General features: G+C 48.4%; 6 protein-coding genes across 6 annotated transcripts; 4 read left to right on the top strand and 2 right to left on the bottom strand.

Moving 5' to 3' along the window:
- Positions 1-289: 289 nt before the first annotated feature.
- On the bottom strand, positions 290-1,797 carry M436DRAFT_74605 (yellowish-green 1-like protein; the record flags this gene model as incomplete). Its single annotated transcript, XM_013569817.1, has 7 exons — positions 290-380; positions 431-504; positions 553-685; positions 737-1,240; positions 1,298-1,533; positions 1,580-1,654; positions 1,708-1,797. The coding sequence occupies 7 exons, from the start codon at positions 1,795-1,797 to the stop codon at positions 290-292; spliced, it is 1,203 nt and encodes a 400-aa protein (XP_013425271.1).
- Positions 1,798-2,567: 770 nt separating this feature from the next.
- On the top strand, positions 2,568-3,486 carry M436DRAFT_74604 (oxaloacetate acetylhydrose; the record flags this gene model as incomplete). The annotated part of the gene is made up of 2 exons (XM_013569816.1): positions 2,568-2,604; positions 2,660-3,486. The coding sequence occupies 2 exons, from the start codon at positions 2,568-2,570 to the stop codon at positions 3,484-3,486; spliced, it is 864 nt and encodes a 287-aa protein (XP_013425270.1).
- Positions 3,487-3,869: 383 nt separating this feature from the next.
- M436DRAFT_65670 (Nitroreductase) lies at positions 3,870-4,594 on the bottom strand (the record flags this gene model as incomplete). Its single annotated transcript, XM_013569754.1, has 3 exons — positions 3,870-4,081; positions 4,137-4,251; positions 4,307-4,594. 3 exons carry the CDS (start codon positions 4,592-4,594, stop codon positions 3,870-3,872), a joined length of 615 nt encoding a protein of 204 aa, XP_013425208.1.
- A 1,440-nt stretch (positions 4,595-6,034) lies between these two features.
- On the top strand, positions 6,035-7,672 carry M436DRAFT_65669 (uncharacterized protein; the record flags this gene model as incomplete). The annotated part of the gene is made up of 2 exons (XM_013569753.1): positions 6,035-6,874; positions 7,235-7,672. The coding sequence occupies 2 exons, from the start codon at positions 6,035-6,037 to the stop codon at positions 7,670-7,672; spliced, it is 1,278 nt and encodes a 425-aa protein (XP_013425207.1).
- An 8,962-nt stretch (positions 7,673-16,634) lies between these two features.
- On the top strand, positions 16,635-17,285 carry M436DRAFT_83827 (uncharacterized protein; the record flags this gene model as incomplete). The annotated part of the gene is made up of 2 exons (XM_013569815.1): positions 16,635-16,901; positions 17,118-17,285. 2 exons carry the CDS (start codon positions 16,635-16,637, stop codon positions 17,283-17,285), a joined length of 435 nt encoding a protein of 144 aa, XP_013425269.1.
- An 87-nt stretch (positions 17,286-17,372) lies between these two features.
- On the top strand, positions 17,373-18,480 carry M436DRAFT_74602 (uncharacterized protein; the record flags this gene model as incomplete). Its single annotated transcript, XM_013569814.1, has 5 exons — positions 17,373-17,376; positions 17,611-17,729; positions 17,769-17,846; positions 17,877-18,047; positions 18,163-18,480. 5 exons carry the CDS (start codon positions 17,373-17,375, stop codon positions 18,478-18,480), a joined length of 690 nt encoding a protein of 229 aa, XP_013425268.1.
- Positions 18,481-20,987: the final 2,507 nt, after the last annotated feature.

The raw sequence follows: 20,987 nt of genomic DNA, 5'->3' as shown, positions 1-20,987 counted from the left end.
TCGAAACACTAACATGTTCAAACTATCATGATCTGTGTTTGGAACTGGATGATATCGGTGCTTATGCATGTCGGGTATGGTGAAGTCTGCGTCAAAGACCAAACAGGGACGAATCGAATAGAACACGGACAGTCCAACTCAAGACACTCGCTTGGGTGCGACGCATCCTCACTATGGTAATCGCTGTTAGACGGTGAAGGTAATGGAAGACTCCGTAGTGATTGGTTTGAATCAGATCATCGACTAGTCATGATCAAGCGGCTATCATCAAGTTCGTGCCATGTTGCCTTTACATCTTGGACTTGAACAACTCATCTATCCACTCTGTGATGAAAGGCCGAGCGTGAGGTTCCCCCATGTGCTTGATGCCAGCGAAGAAGCTATGCTCAAATCAGCCCGACGCATCTTGTGCTTCTTAAAGATGACTTACCGAGCTTCTTTTGCACTACCATGCTGAAGCATGAGCTGGCTGTCCTCGATTGGGAAGAGTTCGTCAAGCATACCCTGCGTTGATCAGCCTACGCTCGATTCCAGGATGGCTGCTTGACTCACATTGACCAGAAGGAGCCTGCAGGATGGCTTATCCATGATACCGTTCACAAGCAGAGAAAATCTTTCCATGGAATCACGCTTCATGTCTTCGACATTGGCATACCCAAACTTCAAAGCCAGTACCTGCGTCAGACTGATGCATAGATTAGCGCACGCTTGAATGTTGAGTCTTGTCAGTACCTACTCGAATGGATACTCCATGTGCGACGCCACATTGAGCCATTCAGGGTCATACATAAGATGACAGCCACCTCCTTGGGCAACTACAGCGGTAAGACGCTCTTTGTGTGTATGAGCGATGCGCATAGCATAGTACCCACCGCAGCTGACACCCCAAGGGACGAACTTGTCTCTCTGAATCCAGTCCTGTTGATCAGCCCAATCGAGAACACTGTCCCACAAACGATCAGGGCTCGTAGGGTCGTTGGGATCAGCGGGACAGTCTCCAGTACCAGGAATCTCAACCCCGATAGATGCCCAGCCTCGTGAGATGTGATTGCTGGAAGAGCCCGTGTGTTCGGTTCTGTAACCGTCCAGGCCGTAGATTGTCATCACTGTCGGGAAACGACGACCAGGCTCTGAGCTAGGGAGACGGACAGAGACAGGAATGACGCTGCCCTCCTCAGAGGTGCCAGGCTTCCCGTGGACATGAGGGATCAAAACTTCTGTGATAGGCTGATCGAGGTATCTTTTCGGTAACTCTTAGTCAACATGTCGGAGGCAAACGTTGACGTGTTTGACTTACTTTGCGCCCTTGTAGTACGTCTCCTTCTGACGTGCCCAAGCGATGTTCTGCAGTGACGACTGAGGACAAGGTTGGCGTGCTGTTCTGTAGACACAAGCTGCGCGTAGGTACAGGGCCGAGGCTGATTTGAGGTCACCTGAAGCCTCTGCTTCATCTGCGCGCTTTATAAGGTCTTCTGCCACAGGGAAGAATGGTTTTGCATATTCTTCAAAGTTGTATGGAGGCGTCAAATTGTGCTAGAGGTCGATTAGCTACGTCCGGGTGCTACCTGGAAGTTTTCACCTTGTAGAAGTGGTTGAAGACTCTGGTGAAGTCTTCAAGCTTTCCTTCCATGAATGGGTAGATCTCCAGTGTGGCCTTTTATCATTGATATGAGTATCTTGAATTGGCAGTGGGATGAAGTTGTGTACCTTCTTCTTCCATTTGAGCTCCCAAAGGTCTTTGATCGAATTGTGGTGTTGCCCTTCCTTGGGACTTGGCTCTCCTACGAAGTAAGGCATGTCGATGATCTCGATGTCCAGGAGTAATTAATCGACTTTCGAAACAGACGATGAACAACTTGTACGAAAGCAAAAAGTGCCGGCAACCTTACATGTAACTCTTATCCCCCGATCGGGATCGGCGATCGACATTCGAGGTCGTACCTATGCTCCGGATCTCGATGCTTGGGCTTCGCGAAATTTACGGTTTCCGAATCCTGTTGCGTATCCCGGAGTTTCCCATACTGACACCTGTTTGCTGTTGTACGTCCCGGTCAGGTGGTCAATTCGATCTTGACACTGAGGCGAATGCCCCATGCGTGTTCCGTAGAGAACCAGTCGACTCGACTCATGCCGGGACCCGAACAATCCTCTTTCCTGACCCGAACGATAAAGCTGGGTCAGAGCTCGACAATGGACGGATCACTCAAGCCCCCTTGAGATAGACGCCAAAGAAGCCAAGGAAATCATGTTCGAAGTTGCATACCCTGTTGAGGCCAAGACATGGGAGCCCTCTTTTGCCTCCTACCCGACTCCCCCCGATGCAGCCATAGATTTCCTGAACGATTCGCAAGTAAGTTCCGCTGACACTGATGTAAAGTGACAATGGAACGACTTGACTGACCTTGCGATTCCAGATCTATACTGCGCAAAATGCTATCTCTCTGAAGCAAAGCAGAGATCCGGACGTCGTGTCCAATCAGTCAAACTCCCGAGGTCTGCATGTCGATATCCGAGCACCTGAGACTGAGCCGGATGCTTGGGCTCCAGGTGCTACGAGGCTGCGTTATATGGTCAAGCATCTTGATCGGATCATCGTTTGCCCAGGTAAGTTTTTCAGTGCTGGTAATCCTAAGAATGACCACTGACGAGACTGGAACAGGAGTATATGATGGTCTCTCTGCTCGTATCGCACTTGAAACGGGCTTTGACGGCATGTACATGACAGGAGCTGGCACCACAGCGTCACGCCTTGGAGCGGCGGATCTGGGTATCGCACAGCTTTCGGACATGAGCTCCAACGCAGAGATGATTGCTAATCTGGAGCCTTTCGGACCTCCGCTCATTGCAGATATGGACACTGGCTACGGCGGTCCTCTCATCATTGCTAGAGCCGTCCAACAGTATCATCGCGCGGGCGTTGCTGCATTCCACATCGAGGACCAGATCGCTCAAAAGCGTTGTGGTCATCTCTCAGGCAAGGAAGTCGTAGACGTCGAGACTTATATCCAGCGTATCAAGGCTTGTGTCAGTGCCGCAGCACGTCTCCGCTCTGACATTGTTATCATCGCGCGAACTGATGCCCTGCAATCTCGTGGCTTCGACGACTGCATCACCCGCTTGAAGCGAGCCCGCGACGAGGGCGCCGACATGGGCATTCTCGAGGGTGTCAGTACTAAAGAACAGGCACTTCAGGCGGTCAATGAGCTCGCTCCTTGGCCTCTCTGCTACAACAGTGTTGAGAACGGCCACTCGCCTCTGATCAGTGTCGGGGAAGCCCAAGCCATGGGTTACCGTGCTATCATCTTCTCGTTCGCTGGGATCTCGCCAGCATACACAGCTATCAAGTCAACCTTTGACAGACTGAAATCGGAGGGTGTAACTGGCAGTGGTGTCACCCCAAAGGCGATCTTCCAGGTCTGTGGACTTGAGGAGTCGATAATGGTGGACACGGTTTCTGGAGGTAGTGCTTTCGCGAAGGGTGTCTAGATGCATTTTGGTCTTCTATGAAGGAGCTTGGTATTTTCTTTACTATATTGCAGAGGCATTGTGATCAAATTTAACTTGTGTCAACAAAACTACGATCTGACAAGTAGATGCCCAGGTCATAAAACGTGCCAACTCGTGAACTTTTGCGCCGCTGCACTGATTGCCGAAGAAACTCGCTAGGGATAATTGCTAGTGCTTGAATCTACGGCACGGCTAAGTATACCTATAACGTTTCCATGAATGGCAGAATAGTGGAAAGTAATGGAGTCGATGGCTTCCAGTCTCACGTGCATCACCTTGAGCTTGTATGTTGAACAACTGATTGCATGCGAAGAACATCTATATGAATGCTATAGATGTATCCATGTCCCAATGTAGTAGACCTATTTGCCATAGATCTTGATGCATTCTTCAACGGGTCTGTAAGTCTTCTCCTTATCCATCAGGGGACCAGACAGTGGCTTTCCGAAGACAAGCTGGGCCTTTGCTTGCCAACTCTCGGGAATGTTCCATTCTGCATACATCTCCTTGCCCATCATGCCCTGGTAGTGCTGAAGGTTGCAGCCAAGGCCCTCGGCTTCCAGAGCGGTCCAGACTATACGTCATGAGTCAGGAGAGTGCTGTTTTCGGGTGAGAGTAGCGATACTTACCAACGTATTGATGCATGCCCGACGAATGGTCGTACCATTCAGGGTTTTCTTCAGACATCTTGGCGAAACGAGGGTTGAGCTCTTTGATTGATTCCACATCTTCGAAGAACAAGACCTTTAGACTACAAGTCAGCGAGACAGATTTCGCGAGTAGTCCGTGAGTTGCTTACAGTTCCCTTTCCGGCCTTGAATCCCTGGCATTTCGGGATCAAGATGTCCGCGGCCATGGGCATACATCGCTGGATTGCGGCAGCTCCCATGTCCCACAGCTTGTCATGATCGTCTCCGAAGAGTACGATGCAGCGACAGGAACGGGCGTTGAAAGGCGAGGGTGCATAGCGGATAGAGTGCTCTACGAGAGAAACAATTTGATCATTGGAGATGGGTGAATCCTTGCTCAGCGAATAGAGAGAGCGGCGGGCTTTTGTTGCCTCAAGGAAAGAAAGCTTGTCAGCCATGTTGGTTAAAAATGTGGTAGCAGGAGCGGTGGCTAAATCGAAGATGAGGCAAGAGGCAGATGGAAGGAAGCTTTAGTGGATTGAGGCCAAGGGATCCGTCGGTCAAAATAGGTCGCTTGTTACGGAACCATTCCTCGGTCTTGCGAATCAAATGACACACACGACTCAGTCCGCGCGAGACCCGAACGCCGTTTGGTCCATTCAAACGTTTCGTCAATGCAGCTACGGTGCCCGAGGGTCCAGGTTATGACCCGAAGGATGCTACCGTGTTTGATTGGTGTCCGATAACTCTGTCCGAGCACTATACGAAGGCGATAAGGATCTGCCCGTGCCGCATCTGTGGACCCTGTCAGCACATGTTCAGGGTCTGGCCGTTGAGCCTCCTCCGTTCCTGAGCAAATCACTCGTGATAGAATGATTGGATACAGACTTGGCCCGGTTGCGCGTAACGAGGCCCACCTTGATGCCATAGATGTCCAACCGAATTGACTGCAGTAATTGCTCGCAGAATGCTCCTCTATTGGGAATGCCGAACGTCCAGCGTTCTTTGCGACAGGCTGAATCTAACTTTGCCCTTATTCGCGCAACGCTTGATAACGCATGCCTGTTTTTTTGCTGAATCAACCATGCTTTTCGAACATGCAGAAACATTCGGGGTCTAGCATGTGCTTTCAAAGCAGAGCAGCCTTGCTGATGGGCCTGAAGTGACCTTGAAACCTTTTGGGGGAATTCGTGTGATGAACATGGCGAGGCTGGCTGGATTCGTGCAGCGGGTGAACGGTGAGGTGCGGAAGCTAACGCGAGGAACGCACGGCTGAAGCTTGGATCAGCTGCATAGTGATAGATGAATCAACTCCACTTTTGTAATAATACGCGCCTACGCGCGTCAAGCGGAACATGATTGAGCAGGGAGCTGTGATGCGAACGCAGTGGGCTGTCTACCGTTCGAATGATACCGAGAGTATCGACTACTGGACTTTCACAGTGTGTTTTCACAAGAGGTTCGAGGCAGAACCCAAGTCAGGGGCGTGGACATCCTGCGTTATCCTGCGCCGTGGCTACTGTGGGTCCAGCAGCAGGCTGAATCCCTCAGGATCTGGTGGTGACTTTGTTGGTGGCGTTCAGGATCCAGAGCTTGATATGCTTGCCCTTTTGAATCCAAACAAGCTCGTACATTGTCGCATGGCCTGGAATCTACCACCCAGGCAAGGTGTTATTATGTCGCGTTGGAAATCTGCCGTCGCAGCGCGGAACGCCAATAGTCTATATAATCACTGCATGCGTTTGTCTCTGGGATTTTGCAGTGTACAGTTCGTTTCTCAAATTTGTTTCACATCATTCCTGTGTCACCACTTGGCATTTTTAGACCGTTTATTGCTTGGTTTGCTTGGTTTGCTTGGTACCGCAAACAAGCCTTCGCCGTGCTTGGTACCGACGGAGATGAACTCGGACACCCCAAACCCCGTCACCACCACCCTCTCTGGCAGATCTCGGAAGCTTCGCGCCTCATGCGATCGCTGTTCTGCTTCCAAGGTCAAGTGTGGACAGGAGCGTCCTGCATGTTTACGTTGCGTGAACAGCAGTCGACCTTGCAATTACAGCGTCTCACGTCGACTCGGTAAACCCCCCGCATCCGATCGCCATAGACCATCAACTCCAGCGTACAGATCTTCTGTATCCACTTCCCGGCACACCAAAAGCCCAAGATCGCTCGACGCGGACTCTGACCAGTCTGAGGCTGATGGTAGTGACCATCCCATGCGGGGAGATTCTAATGGTTTCACTCTCCATCTGTTGCCTACGATCGATCAGAGTCTAGCCAATTGCGTATACGACAGCACGCTATCGACGCCGCATCTTGAGATGGATTTGGAACAACTATTTGACTATCATGGATTGCAGAAGCTCGACCAGCTAGATAGCCTGAACACTTTGCACGGAAATCTGGCAGGCTCCTGTGATGGTTTCGACCTCTCTGATGTGCAGGCAACGGACTTGCACCTGAGCGACGAGCTCATGCTACACTACCAGTCTGGCACTGATAATCGAACCTCTTCCATCTCGAGTGACGCTGTTTCCTCTGTTGCTGAGCAACAACCTCTTATCTTCGCTGCCGCGACTGTTGCACTCCACCAACCGCAGATGAACCTACCGATCAAGGACTATAATCATCCAGGCCAGACAACGGATACAAGCATGTCATGTGCAACACTTGCACACAAAGTCCTCAATAGCTTGAGCAAGTACTCAACCTTCTGCTCTGCCCAGGCTCCTACTCAGGTATACTCCTCCGTAATCCGGGGGATTCCCAAATCCTGGCTCGTGCGCAACCCCGAAACTTCGTAGAGTGCTGCCCCGGATCTCTAAGATGTCTGTGCGTCCACGACGCGTCGCGTGAACCTTCTTGTTTTCGCCCCGATAACTCTCCTGCTAGACGTCTGTCTCTCTTGTATCGCATCCCAAGATAGGTTTTGCCATACCTGAGTTGCCATGTTCGATTCGAACCGCTTAGAGTCTCTCGGACTGCGTGTAGATCCCAATCATCACGCTCTCATATGCCTTACCTGCAAATGCGCCCTGCCAGTCACTGGTTCCTGTCTGACATCTCACTTGTGGGAGAAACATAAGATACCTAAACAGTCACGTGCGGGACTGTCATCCTACGTGCATTCACTGCACATCGTTGACCCTTCAGACCTACCCGTGCTACCTCATGGGTCTCTTGCTCATCCTGATCTGAAAGTCTTTCGCATCTACGCTTGCAAATCGTGTGGTCAGAAGAGCACCAGTCAGGATATCATTGGGCGCCATATGGCCACGAAACACCAACGAAGTCGACAAGTGTTAGACAAGCATACAGATATCATGCTTTGTCAGTCCTGGACATCCTCTCTGTCTAGCCGACAATGGACCGTTCACAATACGGCAACAGTCACCTGTCCAAGCCCGCTGGCTTCTACAAGCCGTGTTAAGGAGATACACGAAGAGGAGATGACAATGATTGCCCGACACCAGCAACCGCGAGTACTTGATCCATCCGACACTGGCTTAGCTGTGCCGGAGCTGACCAGCCCATAGATGAATCGCACCAGATGGCCAGAGGTTTATCGCAACTGTCAGCGTGACATCCTAGTGCGATTAACAGACGTTGGGCCTTGCTGGTTCCACAGTCGAGATGTGCGACTCGGCTGCCACGACAGCATAGACATGTTTAGCCCGGCACATAACGAGAAGAGGATATGGATACTCTTGCAAGCAGTCGACTAAGCTCTCGATCGTTGCGAGGAGACAATGCGAAGTACTGGCAGACCCATTCTTTGCTGGCTTGCTAGTACGAAGTCTAACGAATTCTGCCCTCGTCCATTCACGTTTCTTAGCCGAAAAGCGAGTCGTCAACGGTATCGCCGGTTGTGGAAAAGGTTTATAGCCTTTACTTTTAGACTCTACCATCTGCCAATCGCTACGCGGGAATCAGCGTTCGGGATTAGGCTCTTAGACGACCAACTGAAGTGGCTTAGCGAAGTCTGGGATGACCGATGCTAGAACCATGTAGAATTGGAAGGCGGTCCCATCAGCTATGGCAAAGAAGACGAAGAAGACTATAAAGTTAGTGACGACGAGGAGTGCGATGATGAGGAAGATTTACACTAGGAACAAGATGATGCAATTCCTAAGAGTGACGATGAGATGGAAGCACAGATCAATGGACTTTCTAACGAGGTAGACGGCACCCGTAAGCGAAGGATGGTGCCATCATCATATGTGGATTTGCAGAACGACATCCGAGTGGTCGAGTTGCATAAGACCAACATCTCCGTAAAGCAGGTAAGGGACAGGATTTTAGAGCTCATTTTCCGATTTAGTGTCTTCTTCGCTACAGAAGAGTTTACCGACGGCCAGACACACTCGAGCTTACTTGTTTACTACGCTAGGATCTTAGGTCTTTCAGCCGACGGAAGAACTTTTCGAAGAGCAAAAGACTACACTCCCCAACTCTCTAGACTGATCTACACGCAACGATTGCTTTTCCTAGAGGCTGCTCTTCCACACAAGGCATATAAGAACATTACCATTGGTTAGAGGGCTTAGAGTGCTCATCTAGAACGGCTAAATGAATTCCGTATGCGATACATGATACGCGGCTGCCTAAGTCCTTTCGGAGAGTTTTAGAGTCTTCGAGACTACGGACAAGTCATAGCACGAAGCGACCCTCCAGCGTTCATGTTTCGCTAGAGCGAAGATTACCAGACTCTTCATTATGGGGACGACTTCTTCTCTATTGAGCAACTCCGCAATTTTGCTTCGACAATTGTCAGCTCTTCGACGATGTTGTATGCAAGGTTAATGTACGACTGGCAGCCTGACTTTGACCTCAGGTCGATTAAAGACGACTTCTGTAACCTTTAAGAAGGCTTCTCGTTTATCGATCATCCTGGTAATAAGCTATCTAGTGCATACCTAGAGCTTCCCACAAGAGCATGTACGGATCCCGGCAATGGTTTGCTTATAGATGACAAATAGAACACGACTGCAGTCTGGAGATATCTTAAGCTCGAGGAGGAGCTGCTCGAGCTACTTCTAGCCATGTTCCACATCCTTAGGGGCCAAGCCCCTCGAGGCACAGAAATTCTATCATTAGAATGTCGTAACGGCCCTTCGACCGAGCGCGGGATATACGTGCATAAAGGTTCCGTAATTTATGTCACAAGACATCATAAAGCCCGCAAGATCACCAACAGGGAGTTTCACGTCGTTCGTTATCTTCCTTAGCAAGCGGGAAGAATCCTGTTCCTCTATCTCGTCTATATCCGACCGTTTGCCGAGATGATCCAACGTCGAGCTAAATTGTCGAATAATGGAGCATCTAGCAGGCTTCTATTTCGTACTTTGCAGGCTCCTACCCAATTATGGTCATCCCAACAGTTATCAACTATCCTCTAAAAGGCAGGGCAAGGGATATTCCGAAAGCCGTTCGGTGTCTAACTGTACCGTCATATCTCGATAAGCATCACTAAAAGGCACGTAAAAAGAGTGGCAGAGCCATTCAACAGACATGACGACAAAAGTGTTACAGCTGACGTTAACGTCGTGTTTGCATGGCAAAGTGGTCATCGTCCGTTATAGCGCTTAGCAACCTATGGGTTAGACGGCGCGTTTCCGACCAAGTTGCAGCCAGCTCTTCTAAGAATATACAAATGGGCTTCGTACGAATGGCATGACTTCCTATGTCTAGATAGCGCCAGACCAATCGCCGTTCGAGCGATGCTAATAAAAGCTCCAAAAACAAAGAGCAGGATTGCGGTTCCCGAAGCTACCACCACTATACAAGCAGCCATAACAAGGGAGACGCAAAGCCAGTTAACACAGCAGACTCTTCTTAAGCGAGTTTGCCCGCCGTCCGAAACAGAAGCCGTCTAGCGACCAAAGCGTTAGTGTATATCAAGATCCTTCCAGATTAATAGCATAGACGGATCTCAGAGTCTTAATGCCTGCATCAATCGTCTTGCTAACAAGTGGCCGGAAGAAGCAACGAAATGGCTGACTTGGGATGGAGGCCACAGCAAGTCGCCCTCTATGGACAGATTGCATAGTGTTATGAGCAAGTGGGCTCAGCGTTATAATCTTTGTCACTTCCGACGACGTTCGAAAACTGTTTAGATTTGCGACCATAGCATTGCAGACTATAAAGATTATGGGGCGGCATGGATCCGGCAGCAGGAAAAGAACTTTACTTCCTTGCTTGAAAGACATGTCGATAATTTAGCAGCAAGGTTCTGTGTTGACTGTTGCTTGCTAGGAGAATGGCATCTAGCGAGCGAGACAAGGGAGAAAGTGATGCGAAGGGGTCTTTTTGGGCTAACGTGCATATTCGAAGGAATAGTTGCTGAAGCCGTAGCCGTTATGTTATCGAATAACACTCTACTTAGGCTTATACAGGACTAAAAGGGAAAGGAGACAGAGTTAGGGATTCCTCACGATTTCATACGTTTAGAGTCATGGCTGACTAGTGCCTTACACTGGGGAGAGAATCCCATCCCACTGATGTTGAAAATCTTCTACTAATTGGCAGAGCTCACAGAATGGTGCGAAATGCATTAAGAAAGCTGACATAGCAAGTAGTGTAGTAACGAGTCTTGTTCGATAATATTAGAGAGCGTCTGTGATTAGTGATATAGTGTACTAAAGATTCAGTTCTAGTCGATACGTAATCCGTAAGCATCAGCCGAGGCTAACAACGACGACGACGACGCTTCATCTTTCGAGGATCTGGACATAGACGACTTGGACGAAGACGACTTCATTCTAATTGACTCTAGAAGTGTGAGACCCACGAATGTGGAAGGAGGGGGATCACAAACACAACAAGGACAACAGCAACAGGGTAAAGACGACAGCCGAGATGCTGGTATCATAGCCGTAGAGAGACTGGAGCGAGCTAGAAAAATCCCCAAACTGTCGAAGCGCCCGATATGCACAGAGATTAGCAGCAAAGAAGCGTTCGAAGCGAAGCTATCGATGTACAGAGGATGTTGCCCAGTCTGCACAGCGCGATCAGGTAAGACAGAACGTTCTCACACGTCATGGAGGGCTTGTCCGTTGGTAAAAAAGCTAGAGTTGATGGAGAGGATGGAAGCAATAGAGAAACGACTGGCGGGAATGCGAATGGAAGTGACATCCGGTTGCAAAAAGTGCTGGAGACCGTATATGCTATGTGAGCAGTACAGGCAGAGGCCAGGAACAGCAGGAGGAGGCTTGACGGAGAACAGATACATCAAGTGGGACAAGATATAGGGAGCGTGGTGTGGAGAAAGAGGAGAGTTCAAAGGAGATTAGCGAGTGAGAGATGATCTTTAAGGGATAGTTTTGGGATTATTGTTTAGTTCGAGGGATGAGGTATGGGATTGGGCGGTTGAAGATGGAGGGTTAGAGGAGGACAACGGCAGCGACAGCATGACAGTGATATTAGAATGGTTGGCGAGCAAGAGCAAGGCTGGGTTGAGGGTGAGGGAAGGATGGGTACAGAGTAGCAAATTATGTAAGCTAGTTTAGGCTTAGGGGTGAAGTTTTAAAGTTGGAAGTTTGAAGCAGTGAAGTAGAACCAGAGTGGTTAAGACAATGGAAAAAGAGTTAAGATTTAAAAGCCCATCTTATGTAGCCGTATCTAGGTGATGGAAAGGCAAAAAGAGACAAGAGTGAACAGAAGGAGGAAGATATGATATGATGAGAAAGAAGCCGGTTAACCCTGTAGGTGTCCTAAAGAATAGAGTTCAAGTGGAAGAGTTAAGGAAAAAGAGAAAGCATAGCTGGCCAACCCTACAGGTGTCCTAGGGGGGGGAGAAGAGAGAGAAAAAGTGAGGAGAAGAGAGAGAAAAAGTGAGGAGAAGAGAGAGAAAAAGTAAGGAGAAGAGAGAGAAAAAGTGAGGAGAAGAGACCCGCCTAACCCGTAGGGTGTCCTAAGGGAAGGAGGAGGGAGAGAGAAGAAGTAATAAGAAGAGACCCGCCCAACCCGTAGGGCGTCCCAAGGAAAGAGGAGGAGGGAGAGAGAAGAAGTAATAAGAAGAGACCCGCCTAACCCTGCAGGTGTCCTAAGGGAAGAGAATAGAGAGAGAGAGAGAGAAGAAGTAATAAGAAGAGAGGCAGGTAACCCGTAGGGTGTCCTAAAGGAAGAAAAGAGAAGAGAGCAAAGATAGAGAGAGGCGCGGGCAAGCCGTAGGGTGTCCCGAAAGAAAAGGAGAAGAGAGAGAAAAGATGATAAGAGTCCCACCCAATCCGTAGGGTGTCCTAAGGAAAGAGAAGGGGGGGAGAGAAAAATTGATAAGAAGAGACCCGCCTAACCCGTAGGGTATCCTAAGGGAAGGAGAGGTTATTTTTTTAAATTTTTAAGGACAGATGCCAAAATGGTAAGGCCCTAAGAAAGAAAAGAGGCGGAAAAGAGTAGAGAGAGATATAAGGCAAGAAAGAAGGCCTAGGCCTAAGGTCCCGTACGGAGTAGAGATCAAAGAGGGGGTCGTAGTTAGGAAGTTAAGGCGTGTAGGGATTAACCCGAGCGCGAAGCGCAAAGGAGAAGGCCCCGCGCCAAGCGGAGAGTTAAAGGGAGGACGAGGTTACAGGTTATAGGTTACAGGTCACGAAGTTAAGCCGTGTAGGTGTTAACCCGAGCGGTGAGCGCAAAGGAAGAGGCCCCGCGCCGAGCGGTGAGTAAAAGAAAGGACGCGGTAGGTAAGCCGTAGGGCATTTAAAGAGGAAAAGAAATGGTAAGAGAAGGGAAGGAAGAAGCCGGCCAAGCCGTAGGGTGTCCTAAGAAGAGTAAAGGGAGAAAAGAGGGTAGAGAAGAAGGAGGGAAAAGATAATAAGAGACCCGGCTAACCCGTAGGGTGTCCCAAGGAAAAGAAAAGAGTAAAAAGGTAGAAAAAGAAAAGGAGAAGAGGTCCGCCCAACCCGTAGGGTGTCCTAGGAAAAGAGGAGACTAGAGAAGAAGAACAAGATAAGATGCGTAGCGGCTAACAGGTGTCCCAGGAAAAGAGGAGACAAGAGAAGAAGAACAAGACAAGATGCGTAGCGGCCGACAGGTGTCCCAGGAAAAGAGGAGACAAGAGAAGAAGAACAAGACAAGATGCGTAGCGGCCGTAGGGTGTCCTAAAAGAGGGAGAAGTATACGTTAGGGTATGAGGAGTACAGATTAGAAACATGCGATTAGGGTATAAGGAGTATAGATTAGAAACATGCGATTAGGGTATGAGGAGTACAGATTAGAAAACCCGACCCCGTGGTGACCGTTATTAGGGCAGTAGGGTTAGGCAACATTCCATTCCTTTCTATATAGCTACATTCTGCTCTTAAATTAAGGTATACACATAAGATAAGGAAAAGTAGGTAAGGAAAAACCTCCAGAAATATACATAAGAGATGTGTTATAAGGCTAGGTCATTAGTTAATGCTATAGCCCATCCAGTTTCTTACTCGGAGGCGGATAAGGAGGACCGAGATGTATTTATCTAGCCATTTAGCAGTGCTAGGAGTAAAGGACCTCTATAACTCCTTATAGGTCTATAAGGTATCTTTTCCAAGCAGTCCGCCTTAGCTAAGGATAAATGGCTTAAATGCCTGGCTAAGTACTCGGTATTTATTCCTTTTAACTTGTTCTTCCGTTGTAAGGGTTGTATATGGATCTGCCTTTGCTTGTTCCTTTATAAGAGAGATTATTAATATGTCTAGGTGTAGGGTTCCTTTTAGATTGTCAATCCTAATGTCTATACGGATGTCTCTATAGTCGCCTCTTAGTTCGAGGAAGACTTTGTTGTCTAGGTTGGTCCGTAGGGCTGTTATAAGGGCTTAGCAGATCTTGTCGTGTTTCACTACCGTTTGTCTTGTCCTTATACGGCATGCATCCTCGTGTCCAAAAGTGTAGGCTCTATTGCAGTGTCTGCAAATGTCCTACCCATAATTCCACGAATAAAGAAGGCTTATTTATTTGAAAGTCCCATATAAAGTCATGCTAAGAAAAATCCACGAGAGGTCAATTTATTTGAAAGTTGTAGGACAGTTTTTTTGACGAAAATCATATCGAATAAGCCCAAAAAAATCACAGTTTGTAGACAGAATTTTGAATAATATTTTGGCGTTAGAGTTAAGTAGAAAATCAGTATGTTTGTGGCAGACCAGAGCTGGTCCCAATAGTGATGTTCCTACCCATAATTCCACGAATAAAGAAGGCTTATTTATTTGAAAGTCCCATATAAAGTCATGCCAAGAAAAATCCACGAGAGGTCAATTTATTTGAAAGTTGCAGGACAGTTTTTTTGACGAAGATCATATCGAATAAGCCCAAAAAAATCACAGTTTGTAGACAGAATTTTGAATAATATTTTGGCGTTAGAGTCAAGTAGAAAATCAGTATGTTTGTGGTAGACCAGAGCCGGTCCTAATAGTGATGTTCCCAGCAAGCGAGGTCAAGACAGCGTTGCGCCCGCAGGGCATAAGCCTAACCCCACAGGTTACAGGGTCAAGTTGGCCCAAGCCCACTAAACGCGTCCCATTCCACGCGCGTAACGCGCCATGCCATTAAACACATCATTGGCGATATCCATTACAACTATACAGATAGGGACAAAGTTATAGCAGCAACGACATAAGCATGGACAAAAACATAGCAGAGCAGGGTTTCTAACAGTTATTTACCGTACGAGCAGAGTACAAGATCATACAGTGCATCCCATGCTAATACGCGATTAACCCAGCAAACATACATGGGCATTTAAAGGACAAGCACCCAAAGGCCGTCGATCAGAAGTGCCGGAAAGGCATAGCCAGGTATGTCGCCGAAAAGATAGACGGTGTCGCATGGGACAAAGAACAGGTGATATACCCAGAGCCGAATTCACCGCCAGTTGAAGGGTTTCCCATATACCGTAATAGATATCGTTGCGTATTAACCCAAAATACCAGCAACGAGTGTGGATACATATGCCGTTCGATTCCAGGGATACAGGACCATTACAAAACCAAGCACGGATGGAAGAATAAGCAGAAACCCGGCGGCAATGTATACAAAAAGACCACACAGTCACCCAACCGTTTGTGGGACGAGGGTCAAGCATGTCAAACGTTTTTCGCGCAGCGAGCATGGCAGGTGTATTTCGCAGTCAAGCCAGCAGATCCCGTCCAGCCAATACCAGCCGGCCAAAGCACATGGAAGGAAAAAGTCCATACAACGATGCAGGCAAAGTTGGCAGCCGAAGCAGAAGAGAGAGCAACAAACCGCGACACCATCCGAGACGACGACAGCCGATTCGTGACTAACCTGTTTTTAAAAGCATTAAATTGCGCGACGATTTTACACGGCTAGGACCGGGAACGAATGATTATGGACAAAACCCCGATCGAAGCACGATCAAGACACCAATCCAGGCAACGCAGACCCCGATACGAGGACGAGCATTTGCCCGACAGCGATTTTGGGTCAGAACGTGCGTGTGCAGGTACGAAGCGATTGATCAGACGGTCGTTACAGTGTTACAAGCAGCACATCGTCGGCAGGGCGGCATTGTTTTTGATCAACCAAAAGCATAGCGGTAGTACCGGGCCCGAGAAGAAGTTCGAAAGCAACCACAGCGTTAAGACAGTACGCAAGTACAGTAAGTGGTGGATCATGATATTGTGTATTTTGTGGCGTACCTAACACAGAGAGATCCGACCGCAATATGTTTTGACAGAGGCCTAGACCGATGCGTTGTTGTATTTGAAGCGATTATGCCGCAACCAGGTGTCGGAAGACACGCCCGCTAACACACAGCAGGAAGACATAGCGAAGCAAATCGAGCATGCGTACATGGCATTTTAGTTGGCCATGTTAGATTACGACATCGGGGACAGCGAGCACAGTAACGGCATTATTAGCGCATTAGCGGTATTGGCTATCGACGAACGTAACAAGGGATGGAAGCCAGCCACATTATACACGCCCATATTGTCCGCCATAATCACCATTTCGCGATCAATGGTCGTTTATAAGGCATACGACAATCGAAATGCCATAGTGAAACGAATAATAAGAGCAGAGTTAATAAGCGAAGCCTAAGCCAGGCAGGCAGTACCGAGCATTTTCGATTAGGTCTAGGAGATAAGTAATAAGTTTATGATGTTAGCCGACAAGGACCATAAGCCCACGCCAATAGATTAGATGTTGCACATTAGAACGTTAGGTATGCGCATTAGATACACCACTAACGCACTAGGCACCGTCGAATGGCAAGGGAACGAGATCACCATTAGTTAGGCATTATTCCGGTTGGCAGATTTGAGATCGACCGTGCAAGGGTTATATAACAGCATACGCATCCAGTTGTTCTAGAAGGTGATTATGTTAGACGTAGACGACCACGGCCGACCACGATCAGGATTAGGAAGCCAATTGCCCGAGTTGAACATGGACGACATTAAAGACAATCTAAGCGATACGTGGTTAGACAAATTCAATTTTTTGGAGTATACCATTAACAAGTAGAGTGTAGATGGCAAGAATTGGTTGTTAGACCGGGTGATGGAGGACGACAAGTTAATTAGGCAATTCGTACGCACTACAGATGCATTACCCGCTAGCGAAGACGACAGCAACACCGCCATTCTATGGAACGAAGCCGGCATTAGCAAATATTTTAAGGCGGTCGAGAAGTTTAAAGAACAGTTGTTCGTTTTAGTCTATTTAATAGCCGGCGCCCCCGCCCGCGGTATAGAGAGTGTCACCGTGGTATATAAGAACGGCGTAGACGACCGCGGATACCGAGGAGTATTCGTCGACAACGGATTGGTATCATTCGTTACATCATACAACAAGACCAGTATTAAGGTCATTTACAGATTCGTGCTAAGGGAGGTGTCAGAATTAGTCGTTTATTATTTGTGGTTAGTCTAGCCATTCGTCAGAGCGTTACAGAAGATGGTATTCGACCAGAAAGAGTACCGAGCGTTTATTTAGGAGCCGAAGCCCGAAGAGCAGTGGCGAGACCAAGAAGACGAGGATTAGGATGAGATCGAGGCCGAGGAAGAGCGAGCAGACGCCGATTCACACCCAGACAACGCCAGCGATGACCGAGACTACGACCCCGACGACCTAGATTACGACACCGACAGTGACGATGATAGCGAAGATTTCGTCGAGGAAGGGGAGAGTGCAGAAGATGACACACCCTAGAAGCTAGCATTCACGCCTAGCAACCCAGATGGAGTGTATAGCACAGACAGATGCCGTCGATTGTTACAGGAAGTGACACGACACGGCATGGGTGCGCGCATCGGATTAGCCGTATGGCGAGAGGTTTATCTAGCAATCCACCGTTAGTTAGTGGAAGATGACAGCATTAGGCGAACATTAGACACCGCATTCGGCAGCAGCAAAGAGAAACGAAAGGACCAAGCGGCACAGGCAGAAGAAGCTAACACCGAGGAAGCCGTTAGAGCCAATCAAGCCGGACATTCGTTAAGTATCGAAGACAGCATGTACGGTCGAATGACTAGAGAGTCACCGTGGATAACGATGCGCGAAAAGGATGCATTCCGGAAAGTTAGCATCGATTGGCACCGTATTATAGGATTCCAACCAGTCCAGACCGAAGGACGTAACATAGCCAAATCGTTAGTAGACATGGAAAAGCAAGCGGAAGCGGACAAGTTCTAGCGATGGAGAGCATTCCGGCAAGCCGACATATTAGATGCGTTTAAGAGAATGATAGGCCCGGATGCCGAGTTTAGGGGTGTATAATTCGCCATTTTACGGGCGTTATAGGAAGGGCATAAGAATGTTTTAGGCATTATGCCTACCGGCGGCGGCAAGAGTTTGACATTCATGTTACTAGCCCGTTATTCGCCCGGCGGAGTCACCATCGTCGTAGTGCCGTTAACGGCGTTAGAGGGCGACATAGTTAGACGTTGTAAGGAGAGCGACATTAAGTATGCAGTATGGGACGCCGCCGGGGCCGCCCGAATGGGCAAGCATCGTATTCGTCACACTAGAGGCAGCGGTCGGACAAGCGTTTAAGCGGTTCATGTAACAGAAGAAGTCAACAGGCTAGTTAGACCGATTGGTGATCGACGAGTGCCACGTCGTGTTAGATTCTAGGCGGAAGACAGCCGACAAAGACGCATGGCGACCGGAGATTTTAGAGTTATATAAGACGGTCGAGCAGTTAGTGCAGACGTTGTTTTTAACAGCAACATTGCCGCCACGGAACGAGTTGGAGTTTTACGACAAGATGAACATCAACAAGCACGAAATCGTTAAGATCCGGGACAGCACGACACGTAAGGAGATTAAGTACCAGGTTGTCGATTACGAGGAAGAGGAGGAAGAAGAGGCATTACAACGCATGGTTGACGACAAGAAGAGATAATACCCCGGTAAGCAGATTGTTGTTTATTGTTCGAAGATCTAGGACGGCCAGCGATACGCCAAAACATTAGGTTGCCAGTTGTTCTATCGCGAGATGGGCACCGAGGCCGAAAGCGAGAAGTGGTTCGACAATTGACGACAGGGCAACAAGATGTGTTCGTAGCGACGAACGCGTTAGGTTTGGGCATCGACGCGCCAACGATCCGAGTGGTCATCCACATGGGAGTACGAAGATCGATGCGAGATTTCGTGCAAGAAAGCGGCCGAGCCGGGAGAGACAGACAGTGGAGCGAATCGATCATCATGAGATGGAAACGCACGCAGTCAGATGGCAGCATTGTCCGAGACAAGATATAGGGAGCGGAAGAGGCGATGAAAACATTTGTCGAAGGCGAGTGTTGCCGACGGGTCACAATAGACAAAGAAATGGATGGCAACAGCGAGAGAATGGCGTGCGAGGTAGACGAGCAGAGATGCGACGTGTGTGCCGGCAAGCCAAGGGGCACGAAACGAAGACGAATTGTAGTAGGTTATGGAATGGGCGAAGAAGAGGATGAGGATTGCCAGAGCCCCAGCGGCAGATCAATAGGGTCCGGATTTTTGGATTTAGGGTTAGGTTTGTTAAGTTCAGCGTACCGTGCAAGCACGAGGATGATATGGCAGGGTGGTGAAGAGGACGAGGAAGAAGAAGAGCAAAGCGAAGACGAAGAACAAGACGAAAACATCGATCCCGATTTACAAAGCGAGATACAAATCCCAAGGATGTCGAACAAGCGACACAAAAGCCAGCAAGCAGAGTGGACAGCAGCGCAGCCAGGCACAACGCCATCACGACCACCAGTAACAGAAGTTCATAACAGCAGCACAGTCCGAAGACATGCACCAAGAGGATTCATCACGCCATAGATGCGACAAGAAGCGTGGGAGACAAGACCAGGATTTCTATCGTCGTCGCCGATGGTTATACCATCATCGCCGCCGCCAGTGCCAACGTTAGTCCGAAACCCAGCCCGACACGCAGCCCAACACCCAGCACCGATGGCCGTCATGTACGCGCCGCAAGCACAGACAGAAGCAGCATTGAGATACGAGTTCCAGGCATTGTAAGACAGAGCGGAAATGGTTAAGAGAGGCAAGATGCAGCGAGAAGACGATGATATACGACGCACGGAGAAGTTAGAAGAGCAGTGTAACGAGTGGAGCAAGTGTTATGTGATTTGCAAAGCCAGCAGAGTCAGCATGACCGAAGACAACACAGATCATGCAGTGGGACACGATTGGCAGAGATGCAGACACAAGCACGCAGACAACATGCGAGAGGTTTAGGAGATGATGAGAGTGCAGATCAGGCGAACAGACGGGGTTTCGGGATGCCCGGATTGTTTTTTGCCGCAGAAGATTTGCAGATCATGGGAAGAAGATCACGCAAGAGGGTACGGGTTATATAAGCGATGCAAAGGTCAATGTCAGTATGCAGGAGTGGTCAAGGCGGCAGTAGCAGCGTTGTTGACGTGCGGGAGCGACGACGAGATAGCAGAGCGGGAGGATTGGATCAAGGAGCGACAAGGAATCAGAGGATATTCGCAAGGTATAGAGTGGATGAGGGAAAAGGTGAGGATTGGAAGGTACGAAACGAACGAGATGTGTTGGTTTTTCAATGTATGGGGATAGCGTAGATAGTATAGACAGACAGTGTAAGGGATGGAAAAATCAAGAAAGAAGATAACAAGAGATAAAAGATGAAGAAGTGCATATTGAAAGTGGTAAATGATAGGACAGGAGTGGTCAGGAGGAGTTAGATAGAGAATTTTGATTTTTTTAGGTAATGAATAGGATAGGGTGGTGGAAATAGCAGGCAAAGAGGGTATAGAAAATCGAATTTTAACAAGTTAGTGAGGGGAGTTTTTGGAGAGATAGGGACAGACAAGAAGGGTATAATTTAGGTAGTAGATAGGGTATAAGCATAGAAATTGGTTTTATTTTAAAAGATAGTAATTTTCCAAGTGAAGAATTTAGGCGTACAGCAAAGCCAAAAACCAAGGTGAAAACCATTAGGTTTAGGGCCACATAGAAGCGCTAACAAACGACAAGAGTATATAAAATTTCGAATAAGGGCAGATTAAAATATGGATAGCAGGCAGAAGAGATGGGGGAAAAATAAGATAACAGAACGATATATAGATATAATGAGAGGGTGTAAGAAAAAAGGACAGGGTGAGCAAGATAGCGTGGTGTAAGAGCAAAGTTTAAACAAGTAGATCAAAACGGATAGTGTAGCGATAGATTTGGGAAGCAAAGCAGATTAAGTAGAGCATATAGTAATGTAGTTTAGCACAGGGTCAGAGTTTGCAGGATAGACACAGGGTTAGGGTTCGCAGAATGGACATAGGGTTAGGGTTCGCAGGATGGACACAGGGTTAGGGTTCGCAGGATGGACACAGGGTTAGGGTTCGCAGGATGGACAGAGGGTCAGGGTTCGTATAGTGTATAGAGAAATAGGAGATGTTA

Source organism: Aureobasidium namibiae (assembly GCF_000721765.1).
Source record: "Aureobasidium namibiae CBS 147.97 unplaced genomic scaffold scaffold_14, whole genome shotgun sequence".
Lineage (NCBI taxonomy): Eukaryota > Fungi > Ascomycota > Dothideomycetes > Dothideales > Saccotheciaceae > Aureobasidium > Aureobasidium namibiae.
This window is presented reverse-complemented; position numbering and strand designations above follow the sequence as displayed.